Source organism: Saccopteryx leptura, chromosome 2 (assembly GCF_036850995.1).
Source record: "Saccopteryx leptura isolate mSacLep1 chromosome 2, mSacLep1_pri_phased_curated, whole genome shotgun sequence".
NCBI classification, from domain to species: domain Eukaryota; kingdom Metazoa; phylum Chordata; class Mammalia; order Chiroptera; family Emballonuridae; genus Saccopteryx; species Saccopteryx leptura.
In genome coordinates, this window is record NC_089504.1 from 244,723,592 (window position 1) to 244,743,892 (window position 20,301).

At 40.2% G+C, this 20,301-nt stretch overlaps 1 protein-coding gene across 1 annotated transcript; it reads right to left on the minus strand.

Moving 5' to 3' along the window:
* Nucleotides 1-414: 414 nt before the first annotated feature.
* RAD9B (RAD9 checkpoint clamp component B) lies at nt 415-20,265 on the minus strand. The gene is made up of 10 exons (XM_066365987.1): nt 20,133-20,265; nt 18,330-18,400; nt 16,543-16,692; nt 15,838-15,952; nt 13,318-13,417; nt 7,109-7,215; nt 3,288-3,394; nt 3,137-3,201; nt 2,119-2,241; nt 415-793 (listed from the first exon to the last, which is right to left on the minus strand). The coding sequence occupies exons 1-10, from the start codon at nt 20,167-20,169 to the stop codon at nt 538-540; spliced, it is 1,131 nt and encodes a 376-aa protein (XP_066222084.1). The 5' UTR covers nt 20,170-20,265; the 3' UTR covers nt 415-537.
* Nucleotides 20,266-20,301: the final 36 nt, after the last annotated feature.

Sequence of the window (20,301 nt, forward strand, 5' to 3'; positions counted from 1 at the left end):
CCTCTCTCTCTCCCTCTCTCTCTCTCTCTCTCTCTCTCCCCCTTCTCTCTCCTCTCTAAAATGAATAAATAAAATTTAAAAAAAATTTAAAAGAAATCTTAAAAAAAAACAAAAAAAAACAAATTATATGACTAGTATATTATTTATGTCCTAAGATATGCATGCTATAAGCAATCATAATTAATTCTTAAAAACAAGTGATCCAAAAACAAACAAAAAAAAGAAAACAAGTGATCCAAATCTCCTTGAATTTACTTTGTTAGAAATTACTCAGGTAAAGGAATTGGGGGGAAAAAAGAACTCATAAAAAAAAATTACTCACTGAGCAATATTACTGTTTCTGTTTTTTTTGTTTTTTTTCAATTTTACTGTTTTGTATTAACATTCTATAATCAGTCTTTTCTCCGTCTCAGACTGGCTTCACTTCTCCACTATCAAGAAGAAAAATAATTTTCAGGAGATTGAGTGTGGGCCGGAGGAGGGTGACTGCAAAGGGTGACAGATGATGAGAATTCTTGACTGAAACATGGTTGTGTCTCAATGGTTTTCTTTTACTTTCCTGAGACCTGGAGACCCTGGCTCTTCCTCCAAGTCGCTGACACTGCTTTCTGCAACTTCACTAACATCTCCATTTGCTTTCTTTGTTATAGGGTTGCTGCAGTTTTCCAATGCAGAAATGTTTGTGAGCGTCTCAGCAGGATGAAGCCTTTTGGGTGCTGCTTTTCTCGGGATTTGCTCTATGGCCTTGCTGCCTTTTTTACCAGCCTTTGAATTTGAACATCCCAGATCTGACCTAAGATAGTAAAAAGGAATTAAATGAATGAACTGTTAACTTTGAATATATAGTTTTATATAACTAAAGGAGCAATATGGGATAACAATGATAACATTGGTTTAGGGCAGTGGTCCCCAACCTTTTTTGAGCCACGGACCGGTTTACTGTCAGAAAATATTTTCACAGACTGGCCTTTAGGGTAGGACGGATAAATGTATCATGTGACCAAGACAAAGCATCAAGAGTAAGTCTTAAACAGATGTAACAGAGGGAATCTGTTCATTTTTTAAAAATAAAACATAGTTCAGACTTAAATATAAATAAAACAGAAATAATGTAAGTTATTTATTCTTTCTCTGCGGACCGGCACCAAATGGCCCATGGACTAGACTGGTCCGCAGCCCGGGGCTTGGGGACCACTGGTTTAGGGAATATACTGAAATAATATGGAACTAATTATTTTGAAAGTTAAGATTTACATATACAATTATCTAGAAATTCTACAGATTTGAATTTTTCAGTAAACAAGTTAGTGTGCATGCGATACTCTTGTGATATGGTAACAAGGCCAAGTTAGAAAAAAAAAGTCAGATAAATTACTATACATGTCTGTATGACAAATATTTTATACAGTCATTAGAAATCACATTTGCAAGTCATAATTAGTGATATTGAAACATGGTCACCGTATAATATGATATTAATATTTGGGGAGAGGAACAGGATACAAAACTGCATATGTTATATGATTTCGACCTTGCTTAAAAATACAAGTATATGCAAAATAAAAAGTCTGAAAGAAAACACAGTGAGTCAAATGTTCACTGGCTATTTCTAGGTAGTACAATTGTGAATGATGTTAATTTTTTTCTTTGTACTCTTCTGAATTTTCCAAATTTCCCATAGTAACTTTGTTACAGTTAAAGCACCACCACCACCAGCAAAAGGAAGTTATAAAGAGACCAAAGCAAAGAAAGAAAAATGGCCTTCCCTATGTCTGAGAGCATTCTAGGTTATGAATAGACTTTTCTGTGAACCTTAACACTGTTATCACTCCTTAAAAGCAACTATTACAAATGGAAATGAGTTTTGGGTAATAACAAAGATAAATCAGAGAGTCTTGTTAAATTTGATCAGAAGTGGAAAAGCAAATATCTAGAGCAAGATTGGTGATATTTCTATGTTAGAGTTAGGTCTTACTATAGCTCTTCCTGATCCCAACAAAAATTTTAATCTAATGTTTTACTCTTCAATTGTTTTCTGAATGAATGCCACTGAATTATTTCAGAATAAACTGCAGTGGCTTTTCCCCAGCCAATAGAGGTGTTAAAACATGACCTTACCTTTTTGGTGTTTGTGAAAGACACAGTGATTGTGAAGAAGATGCTCTGCTTGGCTCATCAGCTAATGTAGCCAAGACAAAGTTAGCTTCCAATAACATATCATCAATACTTAAAGCGATAGGTCTAAAAAGGCAAAGTCAGAGCAAACATCACATTTTCTGATGGACATTGGGAAAACATTAGAAAATGATACCTAATTCAGAATTAAAAAGAAACAGTGAAAGAAATCCTTTTTGTCTTTTCACAAATCAGCACAGACCCAAGAGCTGAAAAGCCTATAGATCAGATCATTTTTCTGAAGTTGGAAACAGGAGGCAGTCAGACAGACTCCTGCATGCGCTGGACCGGGATCCACCCGGCATGCCCACCAGGGGGCGATGCTCTGCCCATCTAGGGCATTGCTCTGTTGCAACCAGGGCCATTCTAGCGCTTGAAGCAGCGGCCTTGGAGCCATCCTCAGCGCCTGGGCCAACTTTGCTCCAATGGAGCCTTGGCTGCGGGAGGGGAAGAGAGAGACAGAGAGAAAGGAGAGGGGGAGGGGTGGAGAAGCAGATGGGCACTTCTCCTGTGTGCCCTGGCTGGGAATCGAACCCAGGACTCCTGCACACCAGGCCGACGCTCTACCACTGAGCCAACCAGCCAGGGCCTCATCAGATCTAATTTCATAAAACACATCTATCTGAACCCAATATCATTTGAAATTTCAGTTCTGAAATATCATACAAAGTACTATAGTTTTCACAGAGATTAAACCTGTTTAAGCCATGAATTATTTTCTAATTAGGTTATTCATGTCAAACTTATGTTTTCACTCTGCAGAAGCATGTATCTTTCTCAGTCAAGTTACCAATCAAAAAACACCATGTTATGGCATCTTTCAAAATTTTAGTTTCACAAGTGTTGCTAGTAAGGTTAAGGAATTCCTCAGGCGTGAATTAATTTCAAAGTGATTCCAATGGTTTTATTATTAATATAAAACAAAAGAAAAAGAAATTCAGAAAAGTTCCCAAGGACCTACCTCCCAGGAAAATCAAAATGAATGGCTATAGGAGCATGTATAGCTTCTGAAAATATCAGCAGTCCCTGAAAGGAAAAGAAGAAAAGAAATGTGAAATCTTTCTTTAAAAGTACAGTGAAAAAATTAGAAGTTGGTCCAAATTTTTCTTTACCTTCAATTCTTTGAAGCAAAATGTTATTTCAGTGTCAACACCAATTTGAAAGAACTCAAACTCATCTGGACCCACAAGCATCTCACTGTATACAGAATTGTTCAGCTCTGTTCCATATTGCAGGAAAATAAAGAATAAAATTAGTTCTAGAGATATTTGTTAAATTTGAATATAAAAATATAACTTGCCCTGGCCGGTTGGCTCAGTGGTAGAGCGTCGGCCTGGCGTGCAGGAGTCCCGGGTTCGATTCCCGGCCAGGGCACACAAGAGAAGCGCCCATCTGCTTCTCCACTCCTCCCCCTCTCCTTCCTCTCTGTCTCTCTCTTCCCCTCCCGCAGCCAAGGCTCCACTGGAACAAAGTTTGCCCAGGCGCTGAAGATGGCTCTGTGGCCCCTGCCTCTGGTGCTGGAATGGCTCTGATTGCTGCAGAGCAACGCCCCGAGATGGGCAGAGCATCACCCCCTGGTGGGCATGCCGGGTGGATCCCGGTCGGGCACATGTGGGAGTCTGTCTGACTGCATCCCTGTTTCCAGCTTTGGAAAAATACAAAAAAAAATGTGTGTGTGTGTGTGTGTGTGTGTGTGTGTCCTAAGTGGTAGGATAAAAATAGCCATAAATTCTTTGATATTCCTTTGATGAGAGGTGAGGTCTGTGTCTACATCCCCCACCCCTCCTAGAATCTGGGCAGGCTTGCTGACTCCTTTGACCAATAGGATATGGTGAAGTGACCAGATGCTGGTGTCTGGACCCAGGCCTTTAGAGACTAGCAGCCTCCACTTCTATCCTCTATCCTTCAGCACCTTCTCTTGGAACTGAGCCACCATGCTGACTTCATGTCAAACAGGAAGACTCATGTCACTCCCAGCATGCTAGTACAGAGTAAGTTCAATAATCAAATTAAACAATCAGGTCCCCAAACTTAACTATAACTACTCATTAGAAAGTTGTTCATGGGCCCTGGCAGGTTGGTTTGGTGGTAGAGCGTCGGCCTGGCGTGCGGAAGTCCCGGGTTCGATTCCCGGCCAGGGCACACAGGAGAGGCGCCCATCTGCTTCTCCACCCCTCCCCTCTCCTTCCTCTCTGTCTTTCTCTTCCCCTCCCGCAGCCGAGGCTCCATTGGAGCAAAAGATGGCCCGGGTGCTGGGGATGGCTCCTTGGCCTCTGCCCCAGGCACTAGAGTGGCTCTGGTCGCGACAGAGCGCCCCCCCCCCCCGGATGAGCAGAGCATCGCCCCCTGGTGGACGTGCCAGGTGGATCCCGGTCGGGCGCATGTGGGAGTCTGACTGCCTCCCCGTTTCCAGCTTCAGAAAAATACAAAAAAAAAAAAGAAAGTTGTTCATGAGGGACAGTGTCTCCTGGCTATTAAATGGCCATCTTTATTCAGAGATGGCATTATGGAATATAAAACAGACTCTTTCACTAGTCGACCATCTATTTTCCATATGAACATGAATTATGTTTAAGTATAAGAATAAAGGATAAATGGTATATATAGATTTTTTTAAACTTTTTTTTTTAATTCAGTGAGAGGAGGGAAGGCAGAGACAGACTCCCGCATGCACCCTGACTAGGATCCACCCAGCAAGCCCACTAGGGGGTAATGCTCTGCCCATCTGGGGCATTGCTCCATTGCTCAGCAATTGAGCTCTTCTGAGCGCCTAAGGCAGAGGCCATAAAGCCATCCTTAGCACCTGCAGTCAACTTACTCCAATTGAGTCATAGCTGCAGGAGGGGAAGAGAGAGAGAGAGAGAGAACTGAGAGGGGGAGGGGTGGAGAAGCAAATGTTCGCTTCTCCTGTGTGCCCTGACTGGGAATAGAACGGGACATCCACATGCCAGGCTGATGCTCTACCACTGAGCCAACCAGCCAGAGCCAATATACATATATATATATATATATATATTTTTTTTTTTTTTCATTTTTCCGAAGCTGGAAACGGGGAGGCAGTCAGACAGACTCCCGCATGCGCCCGACTGGGATCCACCGGGCATGCCCACCAGGGGGCGATGTTCTGCCCCTCTGGGGTGTCACTCTGTTGCGTCCAGAGCCATTCTAGTGCCTGAGGTAGAGGCCACAGAGCCATCCCCAGCGCCTGGGCCATCTTTGCTCCAATGGAGCCTCGCTGCGGGAGGGGAAGAGAGAGAGAGAAAGGAGAGGTGGAGGAGTGGAGGGGTAGAGAAGCAAATGGGCGCCTCTCCTGTGTGCCCTGGCCGGGAATCGAACCCGAGACTTCTGCACACCAGGCCGACGCTCTACCGCTGAGCCAACCGGCCAGGGCCAATATACATATATTTTTAAAGGACCAAACAATACCTTCCAAATACATTCATCTCAAACAAGAAGGCTCATGTCACTCCCAAGTGTGACTTCTGAGTGCCAAAATCTGAGAGATGCAATAATAGCACAATGGTAATGAGCTTGAGCCCTGTATTTAGATCCTAATCCTCTGCTCACTAACTATGTGACACCAAGCAAGTCACTTAGTTCCTTTGAGCTTCATATTCTTCAGATGGAAAATGTGAACCATAATCGTACCTACATCACAGGGTTGCTATCAAGAGCAAATGAATTCAGAAATGTAAACCATTTAGAACAGAACCTGGCACAAACTGAATGCCATAGAAGTCATCTGACCCAACTTAATTCCTGGTTCTACTGGGTTTTCACTTCAAAATAGTACAGTTCTTCCCTTTGTATTCTTTCTTTATTGCTATCACCAAAAAAATTACCCAAGGTCAAAGGGTTTCAAACAATTTGTATCTTTTAAAAAGATACAAGTAAATTTTCTTAATACTAAAACTCCTGATTTAATTATGCTTTAATTTCTCCATTTCATCTAGATAACTCTTGGAATAGCTGGCTTAAGAAGTATCATATTATCTGCCCTATGTATTTGCTATTTAGACTACCTTACATTTCCAATTCAAATTTACATTTTTTCTTTTTAAAAATTTTTATTTATTGATTTGAGACAGAGAGGGAGGGAGAGAAAGAGAGAAAAATGTCGATTTATTCCACTTATTTATACATGCATTGCTTGATTCTTATATGTGCCCTGACTGGGGATCAAACCCACAACTCTGGTGTATCGGGCTGATGCTCTAACCAACTGAGCTACCTAGGCAGGGCCCAAATTTACTTTTTTCTTATGTAGTCAAAGATCATCTCAATTGGATTTTTCTCTGTGTATGATAAAGGATGAGAAATAAACCTTAAAATCTTAACTTTAAAAATATTTTTCTCGGCCCAATGGATCAAGTGTCAACCCAGTGTGCCAGAGGCCGTGGTTTTGACCCCTGGTCAGGGCACTTATAAAAAGCAATTAAGGAGTACACACTAAATGGAACAGCTAAGTATAACAACGAGTTGATGCTTCTCTCTCTCTCTCAAATCAGTGGGAAAATTTTAAAAAGTATTCTCGGTAATTTTAAAACATTCTCCTAATTTTAAAACAACTGGAATTTCAAATCCACGTACTTTAATTACTGATTGTGTAAATTTCCTGGATCTCTTAAAAATGGTAATGATCTTTCTACATCTTACTGCTTCACCAGGAAACTTTTCCAGTGTTAAGGGGGAGGTGTTATACAAGCTAGCAAATAACCTGAGACAAAGAAGTGATAACATGATGTGCAATTCAAAAAGGAAGAAACATACCCATTGCTAATAAATATATAAAAAGATGCTCCAATTCCCTAGTAATGAAATAAGCAAAAATATATATATATATTTTACCACTAATATTTACTGAATGGTTAGTAATCAAAAAAGCCAGGAAGTAATATTACCTCAAAAGCACCATGATAAATATAATGCTTACCCATTGATTCCTCATTTGAACTCTTAATGCAAACTTCCAGGGGAGTAACAGCAAGAGTAACTTCCTCTTGACTCGATGTAAAAAGAACAATTGCCTCAGCAAGCACTCTATGAAATGTAATAAAAAATATTACATCATTTGAAAAACAAACAGAAACAGCTTTCTTTAATGTAGAAATAAATAGGTTAGTTGGCCTAGATTTAGAAAAATTTTACCCAAAAGACTTTATCTTCTTTCTTCTATGTAAGCTGCTGTATTTTTAGTATATTTTAAAATGGTAACTTCATTTAAAGACCAAGAGAATAATAAAATATACTCTTAGTAAAATATGTGAAAGTTTCAGGATAAACCAAACACTAGAATAAAGTGTCTTTAATTCCTTTTCTATGTAGCAAGTATATATATTTTTAAGTTTTTAAATTTATTGTGTTAACTTTGATTCAAGTGTACCATTCAATATAACACCCTCCCCCCTCACCATGTATTACACCCCTTTGGTTCCCCTCCCTATAACTTCCTCCCCCCTTCCCTCTGGGATTTGCTGTCCTGTTACCTGTATCCTGTGTTATAGATCTGTAATTTCACTAATTCCTTCACTGTCTCTGATCCTGTCCCCTCACCCTCCTTCCCTCTGACAGCTGTCCCTCGGCGCCCTGTGACCCGGCCTCTGCCTCTATTCCATTGCTCAGTTCACCATGTTCATTAGGTTCCACATATAAGTGAGCAAATATATTTTTTAAATTGGCCTGGGATCATACTCCTAAGGGAGACAGTAGAAAACAGGGATGTCCTGATACAACTGGGGTGAGCCTGCTGGAGACCCAGCTGAAAGGTGAAGGTTTACAAGCAGCCTGCTGCCTCTATTTCTTTGCTTTAGTTACTTGTCCTAGATTACTGATTATTAGTTTCAAGGTTGTCTTCACATCCCAAATACCTTTTTTAAAAACAATGTTATTAAGATATAATTCACATACGTCACAATCCACTGATTTCAAGTTGCTTGATTTGTATGTCCCCAAGGACTAATGATGCTGAGTCTCTTTTCATGTGCTTCTTGGCCATCTATTACATCTTCTTTGGAAGAATGTCTATTCAAATCCTTTGCCTGTTTTTTAGTTAGGTTGTCTTTTTATTATTGCCTTATAAGTTCAGAGCTACTTTTGAAATCGAGTTGTTAGATAAAAAAACCAAATAACCTGATACAAAAAATGACAACATAAATGTGCAATTCAAAAAGGAAGAAACATACCCATTGCTAATAAATATACTACTCACAAAAATTAGGTGATTAGGGAACGTGCAGATACTCCAAGTACTTTCAGCCTTTTGTATAGTGCATTTTCACCAATGAAATAAAAGTTAATTTCACATCATTTGCATAATCGAATAACTTTCTTTGACTTGTTTGCTTTTCTGATGTTCTTGTTTAATAAAAAAATCAGGCCCTGGCCGGTTGGCTCAGTGGTAGAGCGTCGGCCTGGCGTGCAGAAGTCCCGGGTTCGATTCCCGGCCAGGGCACACAGGAAAAGCGCCCATCTGCTTCTCCACCCCTCTCCCTCTCCTTCCTCTCTGTCTCTCTCTTCCCCTCCCGCAGCTAAGGCTCCATTGGAGCAAAGATGGCCCGGGAGCTGGGGATGGCTTTGTGGCCTCTGTCTCAGGCGCTAGAGTGGCTATGGCCGCTACATAGCGACGCCCAGGATGGGCAGAGCATCGCCCCCTGGTGGGCAGAGCATTGCCCCTGGTGGGCGTGCCGGGTGGATCCCGGTCGGGCGCATGCGGGAGTCTGTCTGACTGTCTCTCCCCATTTCCAGCTTCAGGGAAAAAAAAAAAAATCAAAGGCTTTATCACTTCATATTAAGTTTGAAATATCTTTAATTTTTGTGAGCAGTGTACATGAAGAGATGCTCAATAACCTGGTAATGAAATAAACACAACAAAGAACTCTAATAATACCATTTTCTACCTATTACATTTTAAAGATTGATCATATCCTTTACTTGGCAGGGTTTTCCTACACTTTTAGTGGAAATGTAAATTGGCACAAACTTTCCATATAGCAATTTGATAGTATGTAAGCAAATTTAAAATTTGTGTAAGCATATGCACCAGCAATTTCATTTCTAGGACTCTGTGTTAGGCAGCCTAGAAGATGGCCCTCAATGATCCCCACCCTCCTCGCATTCATGCCCTTATATAATATAATTCCCTCCCCTTGCGTGTGGGCTGGACTGGTAAGATTCACTTCTAACAAACAGAAAATGGCAGAAGCAATTCTGATACTAGGTTATAAAAAGACTATGGCTTCCATCTTGGGAGTCTCTGTCTCTCTTCCTCGTTACCATGTTGTGAGGACAGTCAGGCTGTCTAAAGAGTGGCTTGCCTGGCAAGGACTTGGGGCCTACCAGCAACCACATGAGCGAGCTTGGAAGCACATCTTCTGCGGCCTCCCAACAACCATGTCAGTGAGCTTGGATGTGATTCCCCCCACAGCCTTCAGATAAGACCGCATTCCTGGCTGAGGACTTAATTTCAACCTCTCTTCAGTCTCAGAGACCTTGAGCCAGATGCACCCAAGCCAAGCTGCACTTGTTATATAAAGTAATAAATATCTGATTTTTTAAGACTCCAAGATTTGGGGAAATTTGCATGACAGCAACTAACACACTACCCTATGTACTACTAGCAGCATTGTTTGTGATAGTAAAATGTAGAAAACAACCTACTTTTTCACCAATACAGTAGTTCCCCCTTATCTGAGATTTCACTTTCCTCGGTTTCAGTTACTTCCCATCAACTGTGATCCAAAAATATTAAATGGAAAATTCCAGAAATAATTTGTAAGTTTTAAATTGCGTACCATTCTGAGTAGTGTGATGAAATCTCACTCCATTTGGTGCCACCCTGCCCAGGATGCGACTCATCCCTTTGTCCAGTGTCTCCATGCTGTATTCTCTGCCTGCCCGTTAGTCCCTTAGCAGCTATCTATGTTACCATCAGCTTGACTGTCAAGGTATCACAGTGCCTGCGTTCAAGTCACCCTTACTTTACTTATTGATATCCCCAAATCGCCAGAGTAGTGATGTTGACAATTCAGACATGCCATAGAGAAGCCATAAAGTGTTTCCTTTGAGTAAAAGGTGAAAGTTCTCCTTGACTTAATAAGGAAAGAAAAAAAGTCATATGCTGAAGTTGCTAAAATGTATAGTAAGAACAAATCTATCTGTGAAGTTGTAAAGAAGGAAAAGAAATTCTTCTAGTTTCGCCCTGGCCAGATAGCTAGGTTGGTTAGAGTGTCGTCCTGATACATGTTGTGGGTTCGATCCCCAGTCAGGGCACATACAGGAACAAACTGATGTTTCTTCTCTCTCTCTCTCTCTCTCCCCTCCTCTCTAAAATCAATTTTTTGTTGTTGTTGGTTTTGGGTGTTTTTTTTGTATTTTTCTGAAGGTGGAAATGGGGATAGACAGTCAGACAGACTCCCGCATGCGCCCGACCGGGATCCACCCGGCACACCCACCAGGAAGGCAGGCGACGCTCTGCCCACCAGGGGGCGATGCTCTGCCCCTCCGGGGCGTCGCGACCAGAGCCACTCTAGTGCCTGGGGCAGAGGCCAAGGAGGCATCCCCAGTGGGCCATCTTTGCTCCAATGGAGCCTCGCTGCGGGAGGGGAAGAGAAGGGGAAGAGAGAGACAGAGAGGAAGGAGAAGGGGAGGGGTGGAGAAGCAGATGGGCGCTTCTCCTGTGTGCCCTGGCCGGGAATCGAACCCGGGACTTCCGCACACCAGGCTGACGCTCTACCACTGAGCCAACCGGCCAGGGCCAAAATCAATTTTTTTTTTAGATTTTCTTTATTCATTATAGAGAGGGGAGAGGGGGGAAGGAGCAGGAAGCATCAACTCCCATATGTGCCTCGACCAGGCAAGCCCAGGGTTTTGAACCGGCAACCTCAGCGTTTCCAGGTTGACGCTTTATCCACTGTGCCACCACAGGTCAGGCTCTAAAATCAATTTTTAAAAATTCCTGCTAGTCATGCTGTTGCACCCCAAACTGCAAAAGCTACCCCTACAGTGCATGATAAGTGCTTAGCTCGGATGGAAAAGGCATTAAATCTGTGGGTGGATGACACGACCTGAACACAGGTTCTGGCAACATCATGTGCCAGCTATACACCAGCCCCGAGCAAGGGGCCCTGAAACGAGGGACCACATTCACATAACTTCTATTCCTGTATATTGTGACAACTATTCTTTTATTTGTTATTATTGTTCATCTCTTACTGTGCCTAATTTATAAATTAAACTTTACCATACACTGGCCCGTATGTATAGAAAAAAACATAATATATATAGGGTTTGGTACTATCTGCAGTTTGAGGAATCAACTGGGGGAACAGATTATTGGAGGGTAATGGGTGAATAAATTATCTATTCAGTCATACAGAGAAAAATGATACAATCATTGAAAAGAATAAAGTTGTCTTGAGTGGACATAGAAACTAAAAAAAGCAAGTTGCTTAATGATCATAATAGTGGGACATTTTCTTTGAAAAAAACTATGCATAATATATATTATAAAAACTATAATATTTGTCTAGTATGTGATATAAATTTGAGGGGCTGGAGAAAGAGAGAGAAAGAACCATAATTATAGGGAGAGAGAGACTTCAGAGAATTGGCTATAAATTTAACAAACTAGCTATAAACAGAAGATACAGAAGAGCTAGAATGATATACACTAAATTAGTAATAGATGTTACTCCTGCCCGTGGGGTCTAGGGGGCAGGTACAGGAGAAAGACTTTCATTTTTTGCAATCTTCTATAAATTGCAGACATATTTCAAGAACATGTTGTTGTTTTTTTGTAATTTAAAAAACAAGCCTGACCAGGCGGTGGCGCAGTGGATAGAGCGTCAGACTGGGATGCGGAAGACCCAGGTTCGAGACCCCGAGGTCACCAGCTTGAGCGCGGGCTCATCTGGTTTGAGCAAAAATTCACCAGCTTGGACCCAAGGTCGCTGGCTCCAGCAAGGGGTTACTCGGTCTGCTGAAGGCCTGCGGTCAAGGCACATATGAGAAAGCAATCAATGAACAACTAAGGTGTTGCAATGCACAACGAAAAAACTAATGATTGATGCTTCTCATCTCTCCGTTCCTGTCTGTCCCTGTCTATCCCTCACTCTGACTCTCTCTCTGTCTCTGTAAAAAAATAAAATAAAATAAATAAAAATAATTAATTAAAAAAAAACCAACAAGGATAAAATGTCTTTCGGCTCACAGAGTAATTAATATTTAATGTTACAGCATAACTGAAAAATTGAGTACACTTTCACTGACTCATTCTCTAGAGAAAAAATGGAAACAGGATAAAATCAGTTAACATAAAAAATGTTGAAATTTCTGTATGCTGTGAATCTTAAGATTCAGATAGGAGGCACAATATAAATGCAAAGTATTATTAGATAATATATATTTTTATTGATCTCATTTGATGAAGAAAGTGACTGATGGAATATTTTTAGAACTTTCTTGCCACTAAATTATTATTGTTACAATTAGGCAGTTATTATCTACTACAGTGATTTTCAACCAGTGTGTTGCAAGAATTTTTAAAACACGTAATACCTGACTATTTAGTTAGGGACACTGACCTCCTTTTCCTAAAAAAGTGACAACAGCCAACTCAATAATAGCCATTTAGTGTGAATGAATCAAAATTATACTTAATTTCTTTAGGCTGAGTCAGCAAAAACTATATTTTTTGGTGTGCCACAGAATTTTAGTAATTAGTTTATGTGTGCCATGAGATAAAAAAGGTTAAAAACCGCTGATCTACTATTATCTTTATCAAGGTTTCTTCTTCATCCTGTAAGATGATTTATTTCTCCAAGTCTAGTGTTAGCTTAAAAAAAAAAAAGTAACTTACATAAAAGCCCTAGGACAGCTCTGGCCAAGTATCAGTTGGTTAGAGCATTGTCCCAATATGCCAAGGTTGTAGGTTCAATCCCGGGTCAGGGCATATAGGGGAAGCAACCAATGAATGCATAAATAAGTGGAACAATGAATCGATGTTTCTCCCTCTCCCCTTCTTTTCTCACCAAAATCAATAATAAAAAAAAAAAAAAAAAAAAAAAGAAGCTCTCTAGAACATTAATTCTTTACTCTGTAACCATACTATATTCAGAAAAAGAAAAACGACAGAAAACTCATTACCTTGGTTGAATCATTAGTGTATTAGTACACATATTCTTTTCAAAAATAACTTGCAAAGGCTGACTTTCTTGAAAACACACATTATGAGTCCTTTTAATACCTTAAAGAGAATAAAGCAACCTGTTAATTTTAAGTGCAAAATTAACATATTAAAAAGGCTTTAGGGCCTGGCCTGTGGTGGCACAGTGGATAGAGTGTCGATCTGGAATAGTGAGGTCACTGGTTCAAAACCCTGGCCTTGCCCAGTCAAGGCACATATGACAAACAAGCAATGAACAACTAAAGTGAAACAACTATGAGTTGATACTTCTTGCTCTGCACACTCTGCCCCATAAAATCAATTAGTAAAATCTTTAAAAGCATATATAAAATAAAATAAATAAAAAGTCTTTAGGTTTCACAGCCAAATTAAAATAAGTAAAGTTTTATTTACAATAGTATCTGGCAGGGACACAAAGTGAGAAGCACTATTTCTTAATGAATGTGTTTATCGCGCCCTAGTGGACACCAGGTAGCATGTCAGACCCTCTGACCAAGCAGGCAATAAGAGTTCCTACGTTCTTTAGAAATACAGGTAATTTCTTAAATTATGTGGAAAATAGTGATTGCCCACTACAGCTCAGACACCTATGATTCTCTTTCAGTATCTGATAAAAATATTATATGATTCATCCAGGACTGATATTTCTGGTTGGGACTTTTGAAATATACAAATAAAGCTGAACATCTGGCCTGTGAATTCTTTTTCTCTGAGAGGAGTAGGGAAGAAATGTGTAGCAATAATGGCTATGGTTTTATGTGCCAGGAACTGTGCTCTACATTTTACATATATTACCTCTGATCCACACAATATCCCTAAGGGGTAGATTTTTAATCTCAGAAGAGGAAACAAGAGTTTAGTGAGGTTCTGACCTGTGGTGGCGCAGTGGATAAAGCGTCGACCTGGAAATGCTGAGGTCGCCGGTTCGAAACCCTGGGCTTGCCTGGTCAAGGCACATATGGGAGTTGATGCTTCCAGCTCCTCCCCCCCTTCTCTCTCTGTCTCTCCTTCCTCTCTCTCTCTCTCTCTCTCTCTCTCTCTCTCCCCCCCCCGTCTCTCCCTCTCCTCTCTAAAATGAATTAATTAAACCCCCCCCAAAAAAAGAAAAAAAAAGAGTTTAGTGAGGTTAAATGATTTTTCAAGGCCATGCTTTTTAAACAGGAGCAGCAGGTCCTTGAATAATGTTTCAAAGTCATTTTAACATAATGTTGATAAGATACTGTAGAAACTTGAATCTGGTTTCTATCAGTTAGCCTCTGGTAAAAACTGGTTTCATTATAAGTCATTTTGCCTGTCAATGACGTCAAGTGGGGACTTACTGCATAGCTAGAATTTGAATCGAAGCTTGAAAATATAGAGCTAGAGCTTATGCAATAAAATTCAGGAGGGCTATAACTTTCTACAGCATAATAATGTTGCAGTGTGAATCAAGAGGTCTCCCTAGAGACAACATTTCTCAACTTATTTTTTTTTACTTATATAATAACAGCAACACGTATTACTTTCATAGATATTTACTGAGCATTTACTACAAAAAGATTTGGACAAATATCACAAATACAAGATTTGTTTAAAGCATACAATTCTATTACCTGCTAACTTCAAATAAAATACCAGCAATCATAATTAATATAACTAGAGCTAACAGAGAATGCGCGAGGCATTCTTTTAAACAGTTTAGAACTAAAACCTCCTAGAACTCATTGAATCTTCACAAAAACCCTAGGAGGATGGTACTAACATATCCCCAATTTGCATAATGGGAAACGGAGACACAGAGATGGAAAGTAATTTGCCCATGGTCTCAGCAAAGAAGAGGCAGTGCAGGATTCCACCCTAGACCTCATGGCCTCTAGACACATGCTGCTAATCACCATATTTAAGCATGTAAAAGTCCTACAAGTACAACATTTGAATACTGAATACTGACCATGCAAGGTCGGGAGGCAGGAAATCTGTTTTACAGCAGGTGTGGCAGAGAGCAGGAATTAAGATTTTGTCTTCTACTATTGTGGGTCAGAACTCAAATTCAGGCTCCGAAACTTACATGTTCTGTGACCTTGGGCCAGTTACCACACTTCTTTCAGCCCCAGATACAATACTATCTGCCTCCTAGAGGGAATTATTCTTTTCTGTTCTTACCAAGGAAGACTGTTACCAAGGCACACTTGCAGAATATCAAGCAGCCAGTTAATTTGAGAACAAACAGTTGTTAAAATTAAAAATTGGTTTATATGTGAGCAAAGCTTGTGTTAACTGACAAGTAAAAATGGCAAATAATACCAATCATCTCACAATATTCCCAGAGAGACAAGTAAGGTAATACTTTTCATGAACCTACAGCTGCCCTACCACAAAACTACACAGATTCTAAGCAATAATGCAATGGGAACTGTTGACATGTGGTTTGAATATTCTGAACAAGGAAGATATTAACAAAAAAACACACAATACATTAAACTAGTTTTAATTATACCTACCATGTCTGCAGAAGAACTGAATAACTATTTTGCACTTATCAGATCTGGTGAATATTTTGCACATCTCTACGTTCCTTTCGAGAGAATTCAGACATCTAAAGATGGGCAGAATTGACTGTAATACAAATAGGTTATACAACACATATATTCAATATGGTTGTAAATTAGTTTTAAAAACTAACAGAAGGGCCCTGGCCAGTTGGCTTAGTGGTAGAGCATCGGCCTGGCGTGCAGGAGTCCCGGGTTCGATTCCCAGCCAGGGCACACAGGAGAAGCGCCCATCTGCTTCTCCACCCCTCCCCCTGTCCTTTCTCTCTGTCTCTCTCTTCCCCTCCCGCAGCCAAGGTTCCATTGGAGCAAAGTTGGCCCGGGTGCTGAGGATGGCTCTATGGCCTCTGCCTCAGGTGCTAGAATGGCTCTGGTTGCAACAGAGCAACACTCCAGATGGGCAAAGCATCGCCCCCTGGTGGGCATGCTGGGTGGATCCCAGTCGGGCACATGCAGGAGTCTGTCTGACTGCCTTCCCGTTTCCAACTTCAGAAAAAAAAAAAAAACCCCTAACAAAAGAAGAGTATATATATTCATAAATGAATAGATTTGTTATGTGTGCCATTTAAACCAAGTATTAAGTACAGAATAGATATTATGGCCTATATACCAAATATTTCCACAACATAAGAGAAAACCAGGAACACTTATATTTACCTTCATTCCCAACTTGCAATTTAGATTTGATCTTGTGTCATTATCATTCATTTTCACTGAGGCTGACCATTGATAATGTTGGAAAAACACAGAAGAGAAAAGGACACATCCATATGCTGACCGACAAGAATTCACAGACCTCAAAGCAAGCTGGAAAAATAATAGTTATTTAGGGAAAAAAATCAAGTTTCTTTAAATGATTAATTTTAAAAATTCTGTTTTGTTTAACATAGCAATTAAATGTGTTGAAATAAGGCTATCCGATGTTAACCGCATTATATCACTACATTACACATATGAATTATATATTATATAAACTACATTTATATAGTGTGTACTCAATTTGCATATGCATACACATATGTGTACATACTTATATTGCATACAGGTATTAAATCTAAAATCTTGGAGTTTTTTGTTTAATATACAAGAATTTTTCTTTTGGAAGATTTTATTTATTCAGTTTTTAGACAGGGGGCGGGGTGCAGGAAGCATCACCCATATGCACCTCGACCAGGCAAGCCCAGGGTTTCGAACCGGCAATCTCAGTGTTCCAGGTCAACACTTTACCCACTGCGCAACCACAGGCCAAGCTAAAATCTTGCGTGTTGAAATTGTAATATTGCAAATGCTTATAGAGGCCTTAACTTTAATGCACAAAGTGGCAGAAAGCAACATAAAGGGGAGCAAAAAACAATCGCAGCAAAACGGTGATTTCTTGCCTTTCCTAAGGAGAAACCATTAGTTAGTGTCAGCCAACTACTTCCACTTGGGAATACAGGCCCTAAGAGATCTTCTGAGTTTTCAAGAGAAGTAGGAAATTCAGATTTTTATGTGGACTCTCCCAGTTTTTATTATTATTATTATTTGGGTTTTTTTTACAGGGACAGAGAGAGAATCAGAGAGAGGGATAGATAGGGACAGACAGACAGGAACGGAGAGAGAAGTATCATCAGTTTTTTTTTTCGTTGCTGTTGCGACACCTTAGTTGTTCATTGATTGCTTTCTCATATGTGCCTTGACCGTGGGCCTTCAGCAGAGTGAGTAACCCCTTGCTCGAGCCAGCGACCTTGTGTCCAAGCTGGTGAACTTTTTTGCTCAAGCCAGATTAGCCCACGCTTAAGCTGGCAACCTCGGGGTCTCGAACCTGGGTCCTCTACATCCCAGTCCGATGCTCTATCTACTGCGCCACTGCCTGGTCAGGTGTCCCAGTTTTTAACTGTTAGAAATTATTTCAATTTTTTTAAAAATACAAGTGGAATCCCCACAAAACCTTTCTTCAAGCCATATCTAGCCTCTTGACCATCAGTTTGTGACTTCTGATTTAAATCAAGTGTGTTTATCTGCATGATTTTAAAGTTTATTATGCTCTAGATCAGCTATTTTCAACTAATAGGCCACAAGAATTTTTAAAACATGCAATACCTGACTATTTAGTCAGGGGTACTGTTTTCCTTAGATTGTCAAATTTCAAAAAATGGCAACAGCCAACACAACAATACCCATCCAGTGTGAATGAATCAAAATTATATCTACTTTTTTTGTCAGATTGTCAAAAAATGTATTTTTTGGTATGCCACAGAATTTTAGTAATTAGTTTATTTGTGCCATGAAATGAAAAGGGTTGAAAATTGCTGCTTTAAATGTATTCAGATATGTATAATAAAAATGAATAGTGAAAAGAATAATTACAATTTCTGGATTTCCTAGTTAACAGACCATCTGAACAGGCATCTTACATTTCTTTTGTGTTAATAGATGGTCTGTGAGTTAATGTTCTTACTTACACTTTTTTCAGATGGATCTAGCCATAGCTCATCACTAATTCGCGATAGAGCGTGGATTGCTTTCCCAAATACTATGGAGAAAAAGAAAGGTGCTGCTTACATTCTTTCTTTCAAACAATAAAAACAAATCACAGGGATTAAATTCATAAAGACAGTGTTTACAGACTAATACTACAAACTGCTTTAAGAAATACAGTATAGTAATAGCCTTGGCAAAATTCCCAGCTCACAGTAAGAACTCAATAAATTGCAAGAATGAGTGTGTGAAATGATAACATACAACACAATTCTTCCTTTCTGTATGTTCGCAGTGTTGCATGGAGCTATTGTGGCAAGTCAATTTCCATGCTAATGTGTTTTAAAACTTGTATCCTCCCCTCAGAAAAAAAATGTAAAAACAAAGAATGGGAGGACGGTTTGAAGTTTTAATAACTTGACCAGTGGCAAAGTCAAAACAAGTCATGAGAGAAAGTAGAGGCATCCAATGCATCTCTGATGTTTGAGAGTTGCGTGAAAGATGCCAACTCTCCCCACCAAACACTCTTAGATGTCCTTTCAGAAAAAGAGGCTAGGGCTGGATGATATATTGGTCTGGTCTGGTGTAACACGTTTAATGTTCTTATGAATTATGAGTAAGTAAAAAAATGGGGCAAACAGAGATGGAATATTAACGCTGCAATAAAAATGGATGGCCATCTCAATCTATGGGAAAGTGGGGAAAAGGTAAAATAATTCCAGAACATAAAATTGAAATGTAAGGTTTAAGAATACTAAATGTGTGTACGGGGGGTGTGGGCCTCAAACTGAGAAAGACTGGATGATTGGAGGGAAAAAAAAGATAGAGGCACTTATCCATTTTTTACCATTACGCATTCACCACTTTATTCTGGAGCTGCCTAATGCAGAACTTCATTCCTCCAATGAATGAAATACAACCCCAGGCAATGAGGGTATAGAAATGAACAAGACAGGTATAGTTCCTGCCCTCATAGTGCTTACAGTCCAACAAAATTAATCATACAAATAATTGCTTATTATGAATTGAGGTATACACCGCAAAGGAGAACTTCCTGTTCCATTACTATTCTTCCATAGATGTCCACAATACAGGACATGCCTTTCATGTCCTGGGCAATACAAGATGCCTTTCAATGATCATTTTCTGGTTACAGTCTGTAGGAAGAAACCTTTACTGAATGCAGACTTTCTAGAATAATTTAGATGTTTAAAGTACCATTTATAACAACCATTCCTGTACATCCCCATTTACTGAGCTCTTTACATACATTTCCATTTCATCCCTACAACCAAGATGCTCTATTTGTCATCTACTTATGAAGAGCCCCAAAGTGATCTGGCTTGTCCCAAGTGATCAATTTAAAAATGGTGGGATCTAAAATTTAAAAAACCTGGTTTATGCTTTTCCTACGACACAAAAATACTTTCAACTGTCCAAGTATTATTATTCCCCCCAACTCCACCCCACCCACGCAGCATCAGCTCAATTGAGGCCTACACTCCCCATCTCTGTCCCCAATGGTCCAACTTCATTTCACAGACACCTATGAAAATAAATATTGCGCATCAATCAAAGCACATGGGCCTTCATCCTGCCCTCATGAGCCAACAGGACTATGGCGGTGGGGGTGGGGGGCTGAGGAATTGGATGGCGGGGCCAGACTTTGTTGTCCTCGGCCCTTCCGCAAAAAGGCAAAGGGGAAGAAATAAGACAATGGTGGCCTGCCCCCATCAACCTCAGGCTTTCCCTTTTTCCTCGTAGGAAAGGAAGAAAGGCCACTCCACCTTTAACCTGAGTGCCGCTCATCCCGCACTTCAGCATGGTTGCGTGCCCTAACAAGAAAGGTCGCAAAGTGCGCCTCAACTCGACGCCCCGGGTTCCCGGATGTTGCCCGCGCCTTTAGAATGTTCGAGATCTCACCCCTCCCCGCCACTTCCACTCTATCCCCGAAAG